The sequence below is a fragment of the Pelmatolapia mariae genome, linkage group LG17 (assembly GCF_036321145.2).
Source record: "Pelmatolapia mariae isolate MD_Pm_ZW linkage group LG17, Pm_UMD_F_2, whole genome shotgun sequence".
Lineage (NCBI taxonomy): Eukaryota > Metazoa > Chordata > Actinopteri > Cichliformes > Cichlidae > Pelmatolapia > Pelmatolapia mariae.
Window position 1 is genome coordinate 32,386,744 of NC_086242.1, and position 17,854 is coordinate 32,404,597.

Consider the following 17,854-nt stretch of genomic DNA (forward strand, 5'->3'; position numbering starts at 1 on the left):
CAGCACACACTCACACAGACTGAAGACTGCGATGTGACTGCTTACCAGAGGAATACAGCGTGTTCCAGTGGGGATTTTTTTCTCTCTTCTCTGTCAGCAGGATAATGGGAGAGGACGGACAGGGAGTCAGACTGGCCATGCCGGCCACTTGGGCTGTTCTGGTTCTCTTCACGGTTACTTCAGTGCATGCAGTGGAAGGTAGGTTTGCAAACCAGGGAGCATCTTTTTGAGTGCTACAGCTGGCGCAGGGTGATTTAATTTATGCACAGTGGTTGAGCAGAAGACTTCTGAAGATGTAACATCAGCTAAGCTTTCTTATCCTTAGACATTTGGAATTTAACTTTATGCAGAGCTCCATGCATTTTTGGAAGAAACTTGAGACTGATGGAGGATTTTTACCACAGTAAGTTTTCTGGTCCTTCATGGTGAGCTGGGTGTGTTTGGGGTTTAATATGAACGCTAATTGCCTTTCAGCAGTGGGCCAATTAGTGCTTTATTGGGAATACTGACAGTTATTGCTGTGCACGCATGCACGAAATGACACAGAAAGTAGTCCCTTTGTGCTCTTCTAATATATTCCATGTTCTACTTTTATACAGCCTTAAACATCGAGCCTTTCCAGGACATGAAAAATGACATAAATCACATTTAGTACTGACTTTATGTACATGACACGTGCATAAATTGTATCAAGTTTCTTACAGGGTCCATAAATGTCTGTTGCCATATTATAAAAATGTGTGTTGTTTAGTATCAAACATTACCATGTTTCTCCCTCCTGAGTGCACTGTTGTAGCTGTTTTATCACACAGGCCGCCACTCACCTGTGAGCAGCAAAGTGAATCATAATTATAGCTTGCAGGTGCTCACCGGCTCCTTGTAGCTGCTTCCACCTCCCCCGCTGTTCCTTCTGCTGCTCCTCCCTACAGTGACCTCTTGCTCCTTCCTGCCGCTTCCCCGCCCGAAGCAACATCTCCCCACGCTCGCCTCCAAACATCACCTCGTGCCTCTTTTGTGTTACCGTGAACCTCTCCCAAGTACGAACTCCAGCAACTCGTCTCAAAAGCATCCCGCCGCTCCTCTATCCCTAACCCCTGTTGCTCCTGTACGCCAGGCATCACATTGTTATTGCTCCTTCTCCACAAGCTTCACCCGCTGCCCCTTATTTTTACTTCCCTTCCAGCACCTCTCACTGCTGGTGCTCCTCTCTGAACAGCATAATTTTACTACCGCCCGCCATCTACTCCTGTTCCCCCTTCTTTTTCCAAAGATCCAATTTCTTCTACACCCCAAAAAAACATCTTCTGCTTCATCCTTTGCTTTCCCGCTTGTCCTCTACAGACATTACCTATTTTCCCTAAAGGATCCCAGCATCGACTAGTCTGCACATCATCACTTTTCTAGTTGTTTTCATGAACTTCTTTTACCCCTCTCCACACCTCTCATTACAGTCCTGATGTTCCTCCTCAAGAGTTCCTCCTTTGCTCGTCTTTCAGCCTTTCTTTCTGTTGGTGTTCCTTCCTACCCATGGTCCTCTTGCCTTTGTTCCTCCCTTTTCTCCTGCTTTTCCCCCCTCTCTTCTTCTCCCATTCCTTCCCCTTCCTCCTCAAGCATGACTTCTTGCTCCTTTCTCTGTCTCCTTCCCAGCAGGCATCACCTGCTGTTTCGGCCTGTTTGCTGGTCCCTCCTCCTGCTGTTTATGCAACACTTCTCCCTTCACCTGCTGCTCTTTCTCACACTTCACCGACTGCTCATGTCACTCCTCTGACATCCCTACCTGGTTCTTCTTCTTCTCGCTGCTGCTCCTCTTCCTCGTCCTTCTTGTCATGTTCTCACCACTGCGGCTTTCCCAGCCTTCAAACAGCTAAACCAACCATGCATCGAATAACTGCTTTTGCTTTCTTTTCCTTCTCCATCCACAGTCAGCTTCCACTCCCTCGTCCTCTGCTGCTTCTCCTCCTCCTGCTGCTGCTGCTGCTGTTGCTTATGGAAGTGCTAGATTAGTCTACTGCTGTGTTTTAATGGTGCGCGTAATGACAGGCTTCGTACCGACTCTTCCCCATTATGAGACATGTAAATGCGTTGAAGGGCAGCTCTATTTTGATTAAACAGAATGCTGTTGCAGTGTGTGTGTGTGTGTGTGTGTGTGTGTGTGTGTGGAGGAGGGAGAGGTAGGAGGTTTAGCTGGAGAGAAGAGACAGATAGGTACAGTGTGGGTGGTGGGTTGTTTTGTGGTCATGGTGGCCTTTTCATGGTAAGTAGGTGCCTAATGAACTGATGTATAAGCTGGTCGGAGTTTGTTGGTGTTAAAAAGAACCACAGCTGACACAGTGACTGTTATTATCTGTGCTTTGTGTACACTCTGTGTCTATTTCACCCTATACATCAGACTTTTTACAGCACTGGGTTGATGCTCTAAAGTGATACCATTATCAGCAGAATATATATTGGTCTTTAAATAGCAGTAAACTGTAGGGCAGACAAAGATGCAGTGTATTGCTGAGAGTGACGTCTCATTCTTAATCCATAGGGTTTAAAATGATTGAAGCTATAACAGCTCCAAATATTCTGGGAATGCTATCCACAGGGTTTAGCGTTGTGCCAAAAGCACATTTGTGAGGTCAGACAATGATGTTGGACGAAGAGCTGGCCCATAGTCTCCACCCTAATTCATCCAAAAGGTGTATATCAGGCTGAGGTCAGGACTCTGTGCAGGCCAGTCAAGTTCTTCCACATCAAACTCGCTCATCCATGTCTTTATGGACCCTGCTTTGTGCAATAGCACATAGTCATGTTGAAACTGGAAGAGGCGATCTCCAAACTGTTACCATAAAGTTGGGGGATGAAACTGTCCAAAATGTCTTGGTATGTTGAAGCATTAAGTGTTCGTTTCAATAGAACTAAGTGGCAGAGCTCCCCTCCTGAAAAACAACCCCACACAATAAAATCTCTCCTCCACCAAACTTTACACTTGGCATAATGCAGTCAGACAAGTACCGTTCTCCTGGAAACCGCTAAACTGACACCCGTCCATTGGATTGCCAGAGGGAGAAGTGTGATTCATCACTCCAGAGAACACGTCTCCATTGCTCTAGAGTCCAGTGATGGTATGTGTTATACCACTGCATCCAGCGCTTTGCATTGTGCTTGGTGATGTAAGGTTTGGATGCAGCTGCATCGTGGAAACCCATTAAATGAACCTCTCAGCACTGTTCGTGAGCCAATCTGAAAGCCACATGGAGTTTGGAGGTCTGTAGTGACTGATTTTGCAGAAAGTTGGTGACCCTTTGCACACTGTGCACCTCAGCATCCACTCATCCTGCGCTTGGATTTTAGTAGTGAGAAAATTTCAATTTCAAGACTGGACTTGCACATCCTATCACAGTACCACGCTGGAATTCACTGAGCTTCTGAGAGCAACCCATTCTTTCACAAATGTTTGTAGTAGCAGTCTGCATGCCTAGATGCTTGATTTTATAAACTTGTGGCCATGGAAGTGATTAGAACGCTGGATTTCAGTAATGTGGATGAGTGAGTGAATACATTTGGGAATATAGTGTATACCAGGGGTAGGCAACTCCAGGCCTCAAGTGCCCGTGTCCTGCAGGTTCTAGACCTCACCCTGGGTCAATACACCTGAATCAAATGATTAGTTCATTACCAGGCCTCTGGAGAACTTCAAGACATGTTGGGGTGTCCAAATTCATGGGCTGCATCCTCCTGAGGACGCATTTGTAGGCCGATTACGTCACAGCGACGCAACGAAGGCTGTCCAAATTCGTAGACTCCTCCGAATGCAGCCGACAAATGCGTCCTCCTTTTCCCCTAATTTGAAGGATGGGTCGGGTGTGTCCTTCGTGGCCCACCATATCCCAGAATTCATAGCACGGCCCAGCCAGTTTCCAACAATGGCGGCAGCTACTCAGTTTTAATATTACTCTTATTACTCTTTCTGGGTCACAAAATAAATTTTTAACATATTTTCAGGCGAGAATGTAGCTGTGTAAACTTCAAATATCTGCTCGGTTTATCAAGACATCACATCACGTTTTCAGACGTCTGTTACCCGCCAGCTCGATAACTTGCCGGGAGCTCGAAGGTCAATAGAGCCGGCGAGGAGGGCAAACTCCCAGCACATCATTTTCAGATCATCGCGGTCTTTCGCTACTCAGGTTAAACGTGATATATAAGCCACTTAGATAACTTAAAAATGTTATCGTTTGGCTTTTTTCAGTGTTTTATTTGTTCATGAGTACATCGGTTTGGCTGAGATTAAAGTTATTAGATTAGATTAGGTAAAATAAAACTTCATTAATCCCCCGGGTTTTCACACAGCTGAATAAACATCAAACAGAAAACTGATTAAACAGAAGTGTGAGATGGTCGAGAATTTATACCAGTGTCCTGTTATATTTTAGATAGCAAGGAGCAGACAGCTGAGTTTATTAAACTCCACCGAGACAGCGGTGATGCAAATCTGAAGGCTAGACCGTCCAATTTCACAGCCGCTCACTTCCAGTCTACCCGACCTTCTGAGGACCCAGCCCACGTAGACTGCGAAGGACGGGTCCTCAGGAGGATGCAGCCTGTTGAGAAGGTAATTTAGCCATTTGAATCAGCTGTGGTGGATCAAGGACACGTCTGAAACCTGCAGGACACCGGCACTCGAGGCCTGGATTTCCCCATCCCTGGTGTATACTTTAAAAAGTATTTAACTCTTATTTTTATTATCAGTCAGTATCCTCATTAATAAGTCACTTGATTAATCAAATATTGCAAAAGCTCAAACATTTGAGTACCAAACCAAAGTATAAATGAATAGCTGACTCTAGTCAAAATCCAAATGTATGACCATGATCCCCAATACTACCTAATCTTTGTTATTTTTGTATTGGGCTACTGTACATGAACTCTCTTTAGGAGATCAACTGTGTTGTCACATCTTGTTTTGGAGGCTCAGTGTCAGCAATTTTTTTTATTTTTTGGAGCCAGAAGTGACCATATTTGGACCTGAGTGTAAATTACGCACAGTTAAGTTATTTGCTAAGGCTGGAAAGCTCTGTTAGCAAGCTGAATCCTAACAATATGAAACATTACCAACAGTGCCAGTGCCAACAGATGGTGATTGCTGCAAAAAAGACTTTTGGTGCTATAGAAACCTGTGGGAAAAACCCGTTTCTGACTTGACCTCTGTAAAAGTGTTCTTGCTAAGTTTATGGTTCACTCACTCATTTGGGGTTAAACTGAATATAGTGTGAGGTTTGCTTTGGTTATTCTCTGTTTTTAAAAAACGTGGATTACCCTGGATATGGTCAGTGGTTATCAACTTGTGATTGAGAGGTTATTAGCCAATGAGCCAGTGGTTTCACTGTTCCTTCCTCGTCATATCTGGTCTTTTGAAACCAACTTGGTGATGGTGGAATGGTTTATCTCGAGACTTCAGAACGGCACACAGAAACCAGCACTTTATACTGTGTGTGAGTGCAGCGCTGACCCATATTGTACCAAGCGTTGTCCTTAGTGCTAATTGGAATGCTACAATTTAATCCGCCAAAACCAAACTCTGAATTATTGAACAATTGTGTCATGGCTATATTATTTCTTCATCAAACTGCTGCAGAAGGCACCAGCACCATAAAATGGTCCAGTTCAGCTTAGCTTAGCTGAGTTGAGGCCTAGCTAGCAGACATCTAGCCTTGCTAAAGAGCTACAGCTATTTTGTTTGCTAATGTGTATTACTTTACTGTTTCTGTTGTTTTTACACAATTTAAAATAAAAGACAAATTAAAGGACCAGCTGGATCTCACAATTAAATATCTTCCTCACTGGTTCAGCTGATATCCATCCATATATCTCTACTAATCAGGGTAGACTAAATCATTCAAAGCTGTACCAGGTTATGATTCTGTGCTATCCCGCTGGTATAAATACAGATGACTTTATCTTCATGTTGGCAGTGGGAAATAAATTTCCCAGTGCCTCTCTCGGTTCCCCTTCCCTCTGCTACTCTTCTATAAGTGCCACCACACAATTAACAATTAGCATTATAGTGGGAGGATAGCATTATATGAATAGCAAATACAGCATTAAATTGAACTGAATTATAAACTCTCTCCTCCCCCTGAAGCATCCATTGAGTCTAACAGCATTTCTGGCAGAAACCTAATTATAACATATCACAGTTAAGTAAATAGGCAAAACTCTGCATTGCATAAACAGGACCAAAATATGGTTTGCTCTTTTCTTTCTTTTTTTTTGCTTGAAATGTAACTAAAATAGGAAATCTGTCATGCAATCACGTCATCGGCGTTGTATTTGTCAGATGTGTTAATATTTTTACAACAAATACCAGACAATGCGTCATTACACACTTATTGATCTATACTACAGATAGCTGCAACAATTTCTTTTTTGCCCCAAGCTGCTTTTGATATTCTTGAGAAAGGTTGTTTTTTTTTTAATCTTGATCTGCTGTTTACAAAGGTAGCCATGAGCAGCTTTTTAGAAGTGTGAAGCCGGGCAGCTTTTTGCAGACTTGATAAATATCGGAGATGCAGGAAAATATGCCAGCATGCCTGAAAAAGTCTGCATTAGACACACAAATGTGAGTACATTATTTTGTTACTACCTGCCATTTATGTCATCTGAAAGTGCTGTTCACTGACCTTGGAGTCTCAGGGTTTTCACCTATTCAGCGAGCCTAGAACGCAGTGCAGCAAACACAGGATTTGACCCTGTTATTTTGAAAGTCAGTGCAAACCCTGACCCAGCGGATATTGTTGGGTATAAGTGCTACATATCCCACAAACAAGCCTTGGGAGGGGTGGCAAAGTCATCTGTGTCTGAACCCAGTGCCCAGTCAGCAGCAGATTCTCTCAGTGAAGTTGCTGATTTGTGTCAGTGTTGAGTGTCGAGAGGTCGACGAGTTAATTTCCTTTGCCTTTGAAAGAGCTGCTGTGTGCTGTCTAATTAGAAATAGCACCGCGTGTCCTTTCTTTTCATAAACTATCCTTTCCCCTGAAGCCCAAACACAGCCATCCTGTGCCCATCTGCCACCTTTTGTGAATGCTAAAGGTTAAACATTGTAGATGTTGTCTTGAATGGTGTTGCTAACATGACAAATGAACAAATGATCTCCTTGGGTAAAGCTGTCATGTCTTTATTGGAAATAGATATGCAGATGACCGTGCTGCTACCACACACACTCTCAATCAGGCAGACTCACATACACACACACACACACATATATACATATATATATATATATATACACTGTAACCTGCACCATGCTTTGTCTGCTCATGTTTTAAAGATGCTGTTTCTATATTCTTCTGGTGACAGGTTAGCAATGTGACAGACAGACAGTTGAACTGGGAAAAAGTAGAAGCTTGGAAGCAGATCCTTTGCACCAGTCCTGAGGCTTTTACTCCAGTGTTCTGCGGTCTACTTTTCCTCAGGGCCTGCCTTCAGTATTAAATATTTATTTCCTCACAGCATTCAAATTGTTTCAGAATAAATTTGCTTTTTCTTCCTTCCTTGGAACCTGTGGGATTATTTACCTTTTGCAGAGAGACTCAGAGCCCCGGGCTTTGGTGCTGTGTTTCCCACAGCGAGCTGGGCATTAAGAGGCAATTTTAGATCAGTCAGTCTGGTATTAGACACTGCGCTCCTCTGTAGCCAAAGGCTGTCAGACTTCACTATCACAGCTTTCGGTGGTTCAGGAAGTCATTTCTAACAAAACAAGCTCAGTGTTTACTGAGCTGTGATTAATATTATATTAGTGCGAAAATATATCCTTAACCATGAATCTTCACACCTTGGCTGCAAATTTTCACACAACTCAACAGTTTTGTCCTTCTTTTCAGGAAAAGAAGGACAAAATGCTGGTTCTCTGCATCCATAATGAGTCACATCAGTTACAGGGGGGGATATATATATATATATATATGTATATATATATATATATATATATATATATATATATATATATATTTTTTTTTTTTTTTTTCTCTCTAATGTGTGCTTTTGGCTGCATCTTCATACCAAATGTTTGGGTCACATCCCTGTCTGATGGTTACAGATGCAGTCTGTACAGCTTGTTCTGGGCTTGAGGAGTCCAGGTTGGGTCTTAAGTGAAATTTTAAATCTCTGAGAGCACTGCTTGGCAAAGTTACGAGTCTGCACAAGCAATTTGTAAGTAAAATCCAACACTTACAAAGCCTTTAAATGCTGCAAATTTCTCCCACTTATGAAAGCCATTTCATAGATCTCCAATTAAAATGGGCCAAACATGCAGCCCGTAGATGTGCATGAATATGCATGGTTAGAATGTGCCACCTTATGCATCCTTCAAATCTGGCATACAGACATTTTTCTAGAGGCAGCTTGATCGTTCATCTTGTTTGCATTCCAGTTGTTATGTTCCTGTCTGTGATGCTTTCATTTTATACTCAGCTTCCTGTCTTTTCTTTCTGACATTTAATAATAATGACTGCGATATCACTGCTGAGTTGGTTTACAGATATGTGTGATAAATTAATGTTACCGGGGCTATAAATAGCCACAGCCATGTGTAATGGTCTTGCTAAAAGACAGCTGTTCTGCTGTTTGGATCTCTGCTGATGTGAGTCAGTCAGTGAAACTGCAGTTCACCATGTCATTGACAGTGAAATGGCCACAAGTCTTAATTTTGCACATATGTTTTATTGATGCCAGTGGGTTCGAGTCTCATGCTCCCTGTTCTGCAATGACTGACATTAATACACTCAAACCAGGTGTACTGCAGCTTTGTGGCTTTTTGTTCATGTTACTTTTCACGTTAACTTTTGGGTTTAAGATGTTCGCTCCATACCTGGATGTTGTGGAAAGTTAAAGCTAACTTGAGTGGGATCAATAGCAGGTAAAGCAAAGTATTCCAGACATCCTTCGTAAACATTTTCTAGTTCTTCCTGGGGTATATTAGATGCTCTGAGGCCAAATGGAATATATAATCCCTACATCAAAGCTCTGGGTCTCCTCCTAGCAAGGCATGCCTGGAAAACCTCCAAAAGAAGGTGCCCAGGAGGCATTCCGACCAGATGCCTGAAGCTCAGCTGGGTCCTTTCAATGGAACGGTGACTCGACTCAGATCTCCCCAGATGTCTGAACTCGACACCCCATCTCTAAGTGTAACATTACTCTCACTAGCAGACAAACATGTAGACAGATATGAACACCACAGATCAGTGTGTGTCTGTTTTTTTTGTTGTTGTTTTTGCTTCTGCCACAAACTTTTACATAGACTTAAAAAGATAAACTGCTTAGGTTTTTGTGGTCTGAGATCACCACACTGTGACCTCATGAAACACATTTCAGGAATTGATAACATTTCACACACGTGTCATTGAAAAAGCCCCCAAAAGGCTGTTTAGTGAATACAAATGTGAGATACTGTTGTATAACAATTTTGTGGAGGAAATCAAGCTTTGCTTTCTGTGCTGTTTGGAAAACAAAGAGCTGCAGGATTTCATTCCCCAGCTGAATGTCTATTTTAATATACTGTATATTCAAATTCCAATAGTTATTCACAGCCCTAATTTGAGTGTTATTTGCCAGTTCAAAATGGAGATGTGAATGAAGCACAGCAAAGGCTCCTCATCAATTGTAAAGCAAAATCCATGCAGATCATGGTTGGTGGCTTAACCCTATGATCTGTAAATACTATGGATGCCATTCAAATTGATGATATTCATTATATGTTCCAGAACTATGAAAACTAAATAACACTTCTGTTTTTTTTCCAAAGTCAAACTTGAGGCCCAACTTTATTGCTGGAAACAAACCGAATTTACAATTAACCAAACAAGAAAATACTTACTTGCAGGGAGCCGCACAGACAGCCCGACACACAGCTTATGACAATGACATGACAAAGAACAAAGGGAAACTGAGGACTTAAATACACAGAAGGTAATTAAGGAGATGAAACACTGGGGGGAAAAACAAGGCACAGGTGAACTAAGTCAAACTAACGACAGAGGAAACAAAACTGAACATAGAGCACACAGGACAAGAGACTCAAAAGGAAAAAAGGTAGCCTAAACATTGAGAGGGAGACTAAGACTTGATCTTGACACTAGCCAACTACTACATTTCTGAAATCATGGCATCCCTTGTATATACAAAGGATCTCTTTTGGAAAAGGTCATCAGTTAAACCATTTATCAGTCAGTCAAATTTGATTTGACAGCTTTCAGTCAGTTTTTTAGGTTATTTGATAGAAAAAAAGAATGTACTCATAGATAAGTGTGTAGTTACGTCTTCCAACATATCGATGAGAAAAATTTTAATACTTGGTTGCACATTTAGGCTTAAGATATCAAGGTTCAAAGCTATGGTTTATCATCTGAGAAGGGATGCCCGTAAATATTGGCACAGTCGCCTTTCCCACACGGAATGAGTTGCAGAGAGAGGGTTTTAAAAGTAAAGCCGAAGTCACCTGCTTTCTGCTAGACAGGTAATTGAACTTAAAAGTTTAAATTTAAGCTTTTTGATCTCTCTTGGCTTACTAAAGCATGGTCAAGGGCATGATGCTACAAGTAGTTGTATCAGTAGTCTTACAATAGATAAGTCAAAAAACAATTTCACCTCCTAATATTCAAATTTGCAAATATAATTTTCAGAACAAAAAGTAACAGCATATAACTCCTAAAAGCGTGTTTGTCCTACAGTGGCCACCATAGCAAGAATAATGCACTTGAATTGGAAATGTGCAATCTCCTGACATCTAGTGGTGACATTTTCCACACTGTGCCTTTAAGTAAAAAATTGCTTTCTTTAATTATATCATTATAACCTATGACCAAGTGTCACATGACATTTGATATTGCATAGACTGAATAGTTCGTGACTCATTAAAACGGTCAGATTACTGATTATTATTATTAAGATTATTATAAGAAAATGACTTAAAGGTCATCTTGAAAGAGTGCATTCATCATGGCATGTTTTAAAGCTTGGCATGGGAAAGTCAGACTTTTCTTTAACTGTATAAAAAGTGGTCTAAATAAGAATACAGGATGAATAAGCACTGCACTATATAGCCTAATTACTCAGTATAAAATCCATAAGAACCATTTAGCATCTAAACCACAGTCATTACAGACACTTAATTAAACCCACCCTTTCTCTTCTCCAGCTGCCATTGCTGACATGTTTAAAGAAGCATAAATTGATTTTAGTGGTAGAGATAGAAAGAGAGCACATTACAAAATGCTTCACTACATAACTTCCACAGGTTATTTGCATAACAAACCAGTCTAAATAGATTATATTTCTCAGATATGAAACTATAATTGATACCGTTATGGGGAACAGAGCACTGGTGAGAATAAAGGAATGAAAGAATCCTTTGTTTTCACCTAAAATTCTCCCTTTCTTTTCACCAGGGTCCATTATACTGTCACTTCAACTAATTTGCAGCTCAAAGAGTCACATCAATACACCGCTATGTTAGACAGACGGCAATGGCATGCTCTTTGAGTTGTGCTGTCTTCTGTATTGATTTTTTTTTTTCAGCGTGCAAGGTAAGCGATAGCATCAATTACCCTTTGTTTCAGACAAAGGCAAAATAAATTCTCTTCACTCTTCTGGTTAAAAAAAAAACAACAACAAAAAAACCCTTAATTTACTTTGGCCTCAGGCCCCCCACCAACTGTTAAACCAACCAGCAGAGTTGAGGAAAGAAAAAACACCACAGTATTTTTGCTTATATCTAATCTGTATTTAATAAAATGATTGTAAAAGTCCTCCTTACACACACGTATATACTACCACTCAAACATAGCAAAGAAAAAATGATAAATAACTCTAAATATGTCTTATATTGTAGATTCCTGAAAGTAGCCAATTTGCTTTGTTGACAGCGCTGCAAACCCTTGGCCTTCTCTCAATAAGCTTCATGATCTAGTCATCTGAAATGGTTTTCACTTCACAAGTGTGTGCTTTGCCAGTGTGTGTGTGTGTGTGTGTGTGTTTGTGTACACATTGCATACGTGTAGAGAGGAAAGGTGATCCAGGGGATTGAAAGGGTGGAACTACCACAAGACAAAAGCAGACATAAAGGAAAGCTAAGCACATCCATATCAAGGTCAGCCCAGCCAAATTCCTCACCTGTAGGACTACGACCCGACTTTCCTACCAGTCAATACCAGATAGAAACAGTGACTTGTTCTTTTGACTGCTCCCTTTAAAGCTTGCAGTTGGTCATTTGCCTCCATCTCATCCTATCTTTGGCATCCTCCCCTGTTACACTAACCCTCTGCATGTCCTCCTTCACTACATCCATGGACCATCTGTGGGTTTTTTCTCTTTTCCTCCTGCCTACTCAGCTCCATCTTCAACATCCTTTGTCCAGTGCAGCCACTATCCCTCCTCTGCACATGTCCAAATAGAAAAAGTGAAATGCTGACAGTAAGAAATTCTACAACTGGACAGCTCAGCTCATGGCAGTTTAAAAACTGGCCTTAAGCACTAGATCCATAGATGCAGGTTTTTACCACAGCAGACAGTGCCCAGGCTGGAGGCTTTCCAAAGATGCCCCCGAGACTCCAGCACATGGTGGCAGGATATAAAATGGAAGCTGGGACAGTCTACATTAAGACGCATAACAAAGTGGGATAATGTACAGCAACATCTGTGTCACGGATGGATTTGAAGTCCCCAGGTGATGGGTGATGTGTCCGAAAGTGGCTGAGGACAAAAGGGCTAAGCTCCTGTGACAGACAAACAGCTCCCAGCCAACCAGTCAGACATGTTGGTGTTTGACAATGAGCAGAAGAGAACAGTTGTGATAGATGTGCTAATCCCAGTTGACACTAACATAAGGCAGAGGAAGCACTGAAAAGAACCAGGGTCCCCGGGTAACAACTGAAGCAGATGTAGAAGGTGAAATCCAAAATCCAGGTGCAAAAATCTGAGCTCTCTGTCCAATAGAGTGCAGTCCTACCAACAACTAAGATACTACGCAGAACCCTCAAACTACTCCCGGCAGAGAAAATTGTATCCATTAGCACTTTACAAATTAATAAATGGCAATCCACTTTAAGGAAAAGGCTGACAATCTGCCACAGTGTTCTTATTTTCTACAAATCAAATGAAAAGAAAAAGACCTGTTAGTCAATCTATCAACACCGATGGAATACTGATTCATACTTCAACACAAATATACAATTTTGTTTGACAGTCTACATGTCTTCCCAAAACAGCTGTGTGCTGTAGCTTTCAGTAAACATTATTTAAACTGGAGCATTTACAGCAGTAAGGGAGGGTATGCGGGATTTGTGTAGATTTAAATACAATGCTCGTGTTACTGGTAATAAAGAAGCTTGTCACCCAGTGAAAGAATATGTCTGCTTTTAAAAAGGTTTCAAACAATGGAGCTCTCTTGTACATCACAGGAATATACATCAGGCATTGACTATACAGAAGGATTCACTGTATTTTTTTTTTTTGTTCTGTTTTTTTTACCGCCGCGTGTTGCATACTGCAGCTCTGAGCTTTAGACCTTTATAGCTCAGCATATGATTGAACATAATGGCCCATTATTTATTTGCTGGTTGTGAGTGGGCCCTCTGCCAGCCTCTTCAGGGTTCCTGCCGTGGGCATATGGTCTCACAGATAGCCGTGCTGGATATTAAGGACTGTGTCACCAGTGGAGCAAAAAAGAAAAGAGGGAGAGGACATAATGAGCGAGATGACACACATCGGTTATTTTGCCTCACCTTGAATGAGAGAAATGCGTAATAAAAAAAATTGAATGATTTTTTTTAATTTAATGTCGATGTTAAGCATTGTGGTTGCTGTTAGAGATCCAAAATAACATCAAGAGGAGAGTACAGGAGACTCACATTTCCATTCCAGATATCTCTCTTTCAGTCTTTAGACTGAAAAAGCAGAAAGTTGTTTTCAGGTGTTACAAGGGGTCGCTCTACATCACGTAAACACAGCCCACTTTGATTCTACGTGGGCTGGACTAAAGAAACTCCCTGTTCTGTCACTGCAAGGAAGTTCAACCACACATGTAATTCCTTTTAATGAAAGAAAAAGGAAGTCTCGAAAATTGGCAGCTCATCGTCCCTCATCGTCTTGTCATTATAAAACAACGTTTTTGTTAATTCACAAACTTTCTTTACTGTGGACATATTGTAAAAAACAAAAAGTTTAGTAGCAAGTGGAAAAAACAGGAACTTTTCTGTCATTTCATAGTTTATCTACTACTTGATTTCTCTGGTGTATATGAAGGGGGATAAAGGAGGTCAAGTCCAAAATGTATGCACTACTCCATATTTCCATAGTTGGCCAGAGGGCCAGGCTGGAATCTTTGCTGGGCTGATGCTGACGCCTGGGCCTTATGTTTGACACAGCTGGAAGAGTGTAATTTATTTAACACAATTCAGTGGGCTAGAAACAAAGTATTGTCCTAGTGTTCATCTGATACTATTATCAGCATCAGTGTCGATGTATTGATCTATCTTTCCTCTTCTACTTGCTTTTTACTCACCAAAAGTCGGCATGGTTTTTTTTGTCGTGTTTAAAAATCACTTTCTGCCTTTTGCATTCATTTGAAAAACTGTGTCATCTTACTCTTCTAGCATTCCACCTGCACAGTCTTCTGTTCCTATTTCAGTTTAAACCTTATCAGTTCACGGTAGGTTGACCAAGCGTCTGTGCTCTTTTATAGAGTTACTCGGCTTGACACTCGCTCGGTTTCATTCGCACCTGTCTTTTACAGCCAAAGGCTTCTGTTCTGTTGGCTGCTAAGCTGCTCTGTTGGAGCAGTGGGCCATTCAGTGCTTCTACTTCGACAGAAGGAAAGTGACCGCAGGAAAAAGATAGATTACTATTCAGGTCCGACGCGTGTACTCTCTGTGTCAACTTTTGTCTGGCAAAATGTCACACGCATGTATCGTGACCCTACAGACTATGCTTTTGGTGGGTTTGTATTTTCCTCTTGTTCTCCTCGCCAAAAATGTTAAATAGCTGGGGCAAAGCAAATACCATGGCAGAGATGGGAAAGCTGAGGGGGAGCACCAGAGACAGTTTTACTTGTCTGCGGTTATGATAGCGAGTCTCCTGAGAGGTGGAGAGAGGATGGAAAAGGACAGAAAAAGAGTTAAAGCAAGAAAGATAAAAAGACAACGAACCCAGCATTTAGTCCTAGGCAGTTGGCTATTTGGCGCAGAGAGCCAGTAAGTGTCAGGTCCTTCCCTCTAGGGCCCATTTTAACAGGTTCTTTGTATCTGAGTGGTCGGTATCAGGCTTGTAATCCAGCCAGACAATTTATTACTCCTGTAGAAGTTGTATTATAAAGCTGTGAAGCGTGCATGTGTGCAAACAGTAACTGGAGTACAAAAGCCTCTTTTATCAGCTTAAGGTGTAGGCCTATTGTCCCATAGTCCTAAAGTAGCAAACTTTAGATCGTGATTGTTCAAGATTTAGTCTTTTAGATGAATGGAAATGAGAAAATTAGAGTTTGAAGTTGTGATTGAAGTCCTGGTTTTAAAAGGCCACATACAGTATACTGCAAATACAATGTAACATGTGTCTCAAGTCCCTGGTCCACTGATACAAGTGATTTCAGAATAACAATTATTTACTAATTTTGACTCTGGTCTGAAGTCCTGGTGCTGATACAGAATGCGGCATATCATATATATTATGTTTTTCTTTTCTTGTTTTTAAAGGGGCAACCAAATTAACACACAGCACACAAAAAATAGTTTTGCAAAAATTAATCGCTGAAAAAATTCAATCCAATATGTGATCTCATTGTAGACTGATTCCATTAAGGGACTCTATATTAAATTCAGCTTTACAGAGTTATTATCATCAAACATTGTTTACTGTACAATACCCTTCTGGTTTATTAGTATCATCTAATATTCAAAACATTATTGGTTTTGAAATAAATTGAATTGTGTAGACTCTGGAATGCGCCATTATTTAACTTTTCCTAGCTACAGTGTGGTGGCACGTGGATTACGTTGAGCACAAACTATTTTGACCAGATGAAATCATGAGTTGCACAAAAGGAAGGAGGTGGTAAGGGAGGGTTGTGAAGCAGAGTTCTCATAGTGGACTTTAGTCATGTCTTACTTTTCCATCTTCAGTCTGCAGCAGCAACGATGTGTTCGGTGAGTTCGATTGATGGTGTCTCGTAAACCCTAGTGGAGTTTTTATCAGAAGTTTAATCTTTTCTGAAATGTTAATTTGAAATTATGCATGTTAATTTGAAAGTTTGGAAATGTTTGCAACTCGCAAAATCCATAAGCTGCATTGTGATAGAAACCCCTAATCAAATTTTCTTTACAGCCGTGGAAATGTTTGCTGCTTGAAAGTGCCTGTGCAACAAACAGGAGAATGTGTCATTTTTCACACTTTGGTTGGTGGAGTCACTAAAAAAACACAATTGCTACATCAAAAGTCTGTAAAAAACATCTACAATAAACTACTGCAGGTCATATAAGCTTCAAGAAACTCAGCTGACAAATAGACTCTTGTAATGACTGGTGACAGTGTAATAAAACATTTCTTAGTAGTCAAAAATGTGAGTTGGATGAGAATCGGTGATGGAGTAAACCTCATACATAATTCACTCTACATTGCTCAAATAAAGTCAGAAAGGCACAGGAAAAAGTAACAGTCAGTTGGAGACCTGATTTATACCTCACGACTGACAGACTGTTCTTCAAGACTCGCACAATAAAAGATAGCAAGTGATGAGTGGCGAGGAAAGTGGAGCTGGATGCACCTGCTGTGGTGAAGTCCTCAGGGTCAATCCAGGAAGAGGCAGGAGCATATTTCTGTGACGGCAGGTCAAACCGTGCGTGTATGCGTGCGCGCGCGTTGACTAGACACCAGCACTTGACTTTGACGACCCTCGCGCCACAAGCACAGTAGCACAAACTTCACACTTGCGCTGTTTGCGTCCATCTCCGTCCTTCTTCATACCCCGTCAGCAACTCCTCGGGTTTCTCCCCGGAGAAGCAAAGAGGTCAGCAAACTTAAAACTCCCTATCCCTAGGCTAAACACATCTCTCACATAGTAGAAATTGTTTAGACATGCGTGGTTTACCTTAGCTTGCGTGCAAAATATACTCAGTCATCCTCACTGACTCAGAAAATAGCTGTGACAGCTCACGATACAGGTGACCTTTAATGAACTGTGCTGCTGAGGTTACACCCCTCATCTCAATCTGATCTCCTCACCTCTGTGACTCTAATCTAACGGCTTTCTGAACAGAGAAACAGGTTTTTGAAGAGTTTTTCATGGCTATTCCGTGCTTGCACTTGATTTTGCAGTACCACTCTAAAAATGTGTAAAAGAGGCCTCTCAGCATTTCATTAAATAGCGGGGGGATCTAAAATGGTGCATGTACAAGCACTTCATAGCGCTGTGAGGGAAAAAAAGTGTACTGCACTGTGTGAAAGAGGAATGCTCAAATTGAATCTCATTTAACTTGTTCAATTTACTTTACGAGTTTATTGATAAACTGCTAGTTTAGCTAGAAGTGGCAGTTTGAGTTGTCTTTTGCTCTGTGGTCCCAAATGGTCATTCCTTTCAAATGTGTGGCAAAAATCACACATCATTAATATTATAGATCAAAGTGAGGTTTCACACATTCTGGTAAACCAAATGAAAGAAAAGTCTTTAACTAGCCTTAGAAAATGACCTTCAACAACAATAATAATAAATAATAATATATTTTTTTTACTACATTAATATTCACTGCTTCTGTTTTTAGGGTCTTTAACACGCACCATTTGTCGAAAACCTCTCAGGTTTAATGTCATTGATTAGCTGTGTTATGTTCAG

General features: G+C 41.1%; 1 protein-coding gene across 1 annotated transcript in view; it reads left to right on the forward strand.

The window, feature by feature from the left end:
* The first annotated feature begins 126 nt into the window (after window positions 1–126).
* The window catches only part of LOC134646589 (ephrin type-B receptor 1-like), a 120,298-nt gene continuing 102,570 nt past the window's right edge, over window positions 127–17,854 (forward strand). Inside the window, exon 1 of the mRNA XM_063500403.1 lies at window positions 127–198. Coding sequence (XP_063356473.1) covers window positions 138–198 — 61 coding nt within the window. The 5' untranslated portion in view covers window positions 127–137. The remainder of the gene's footprint in view (window positions 199–17,854) is intronic.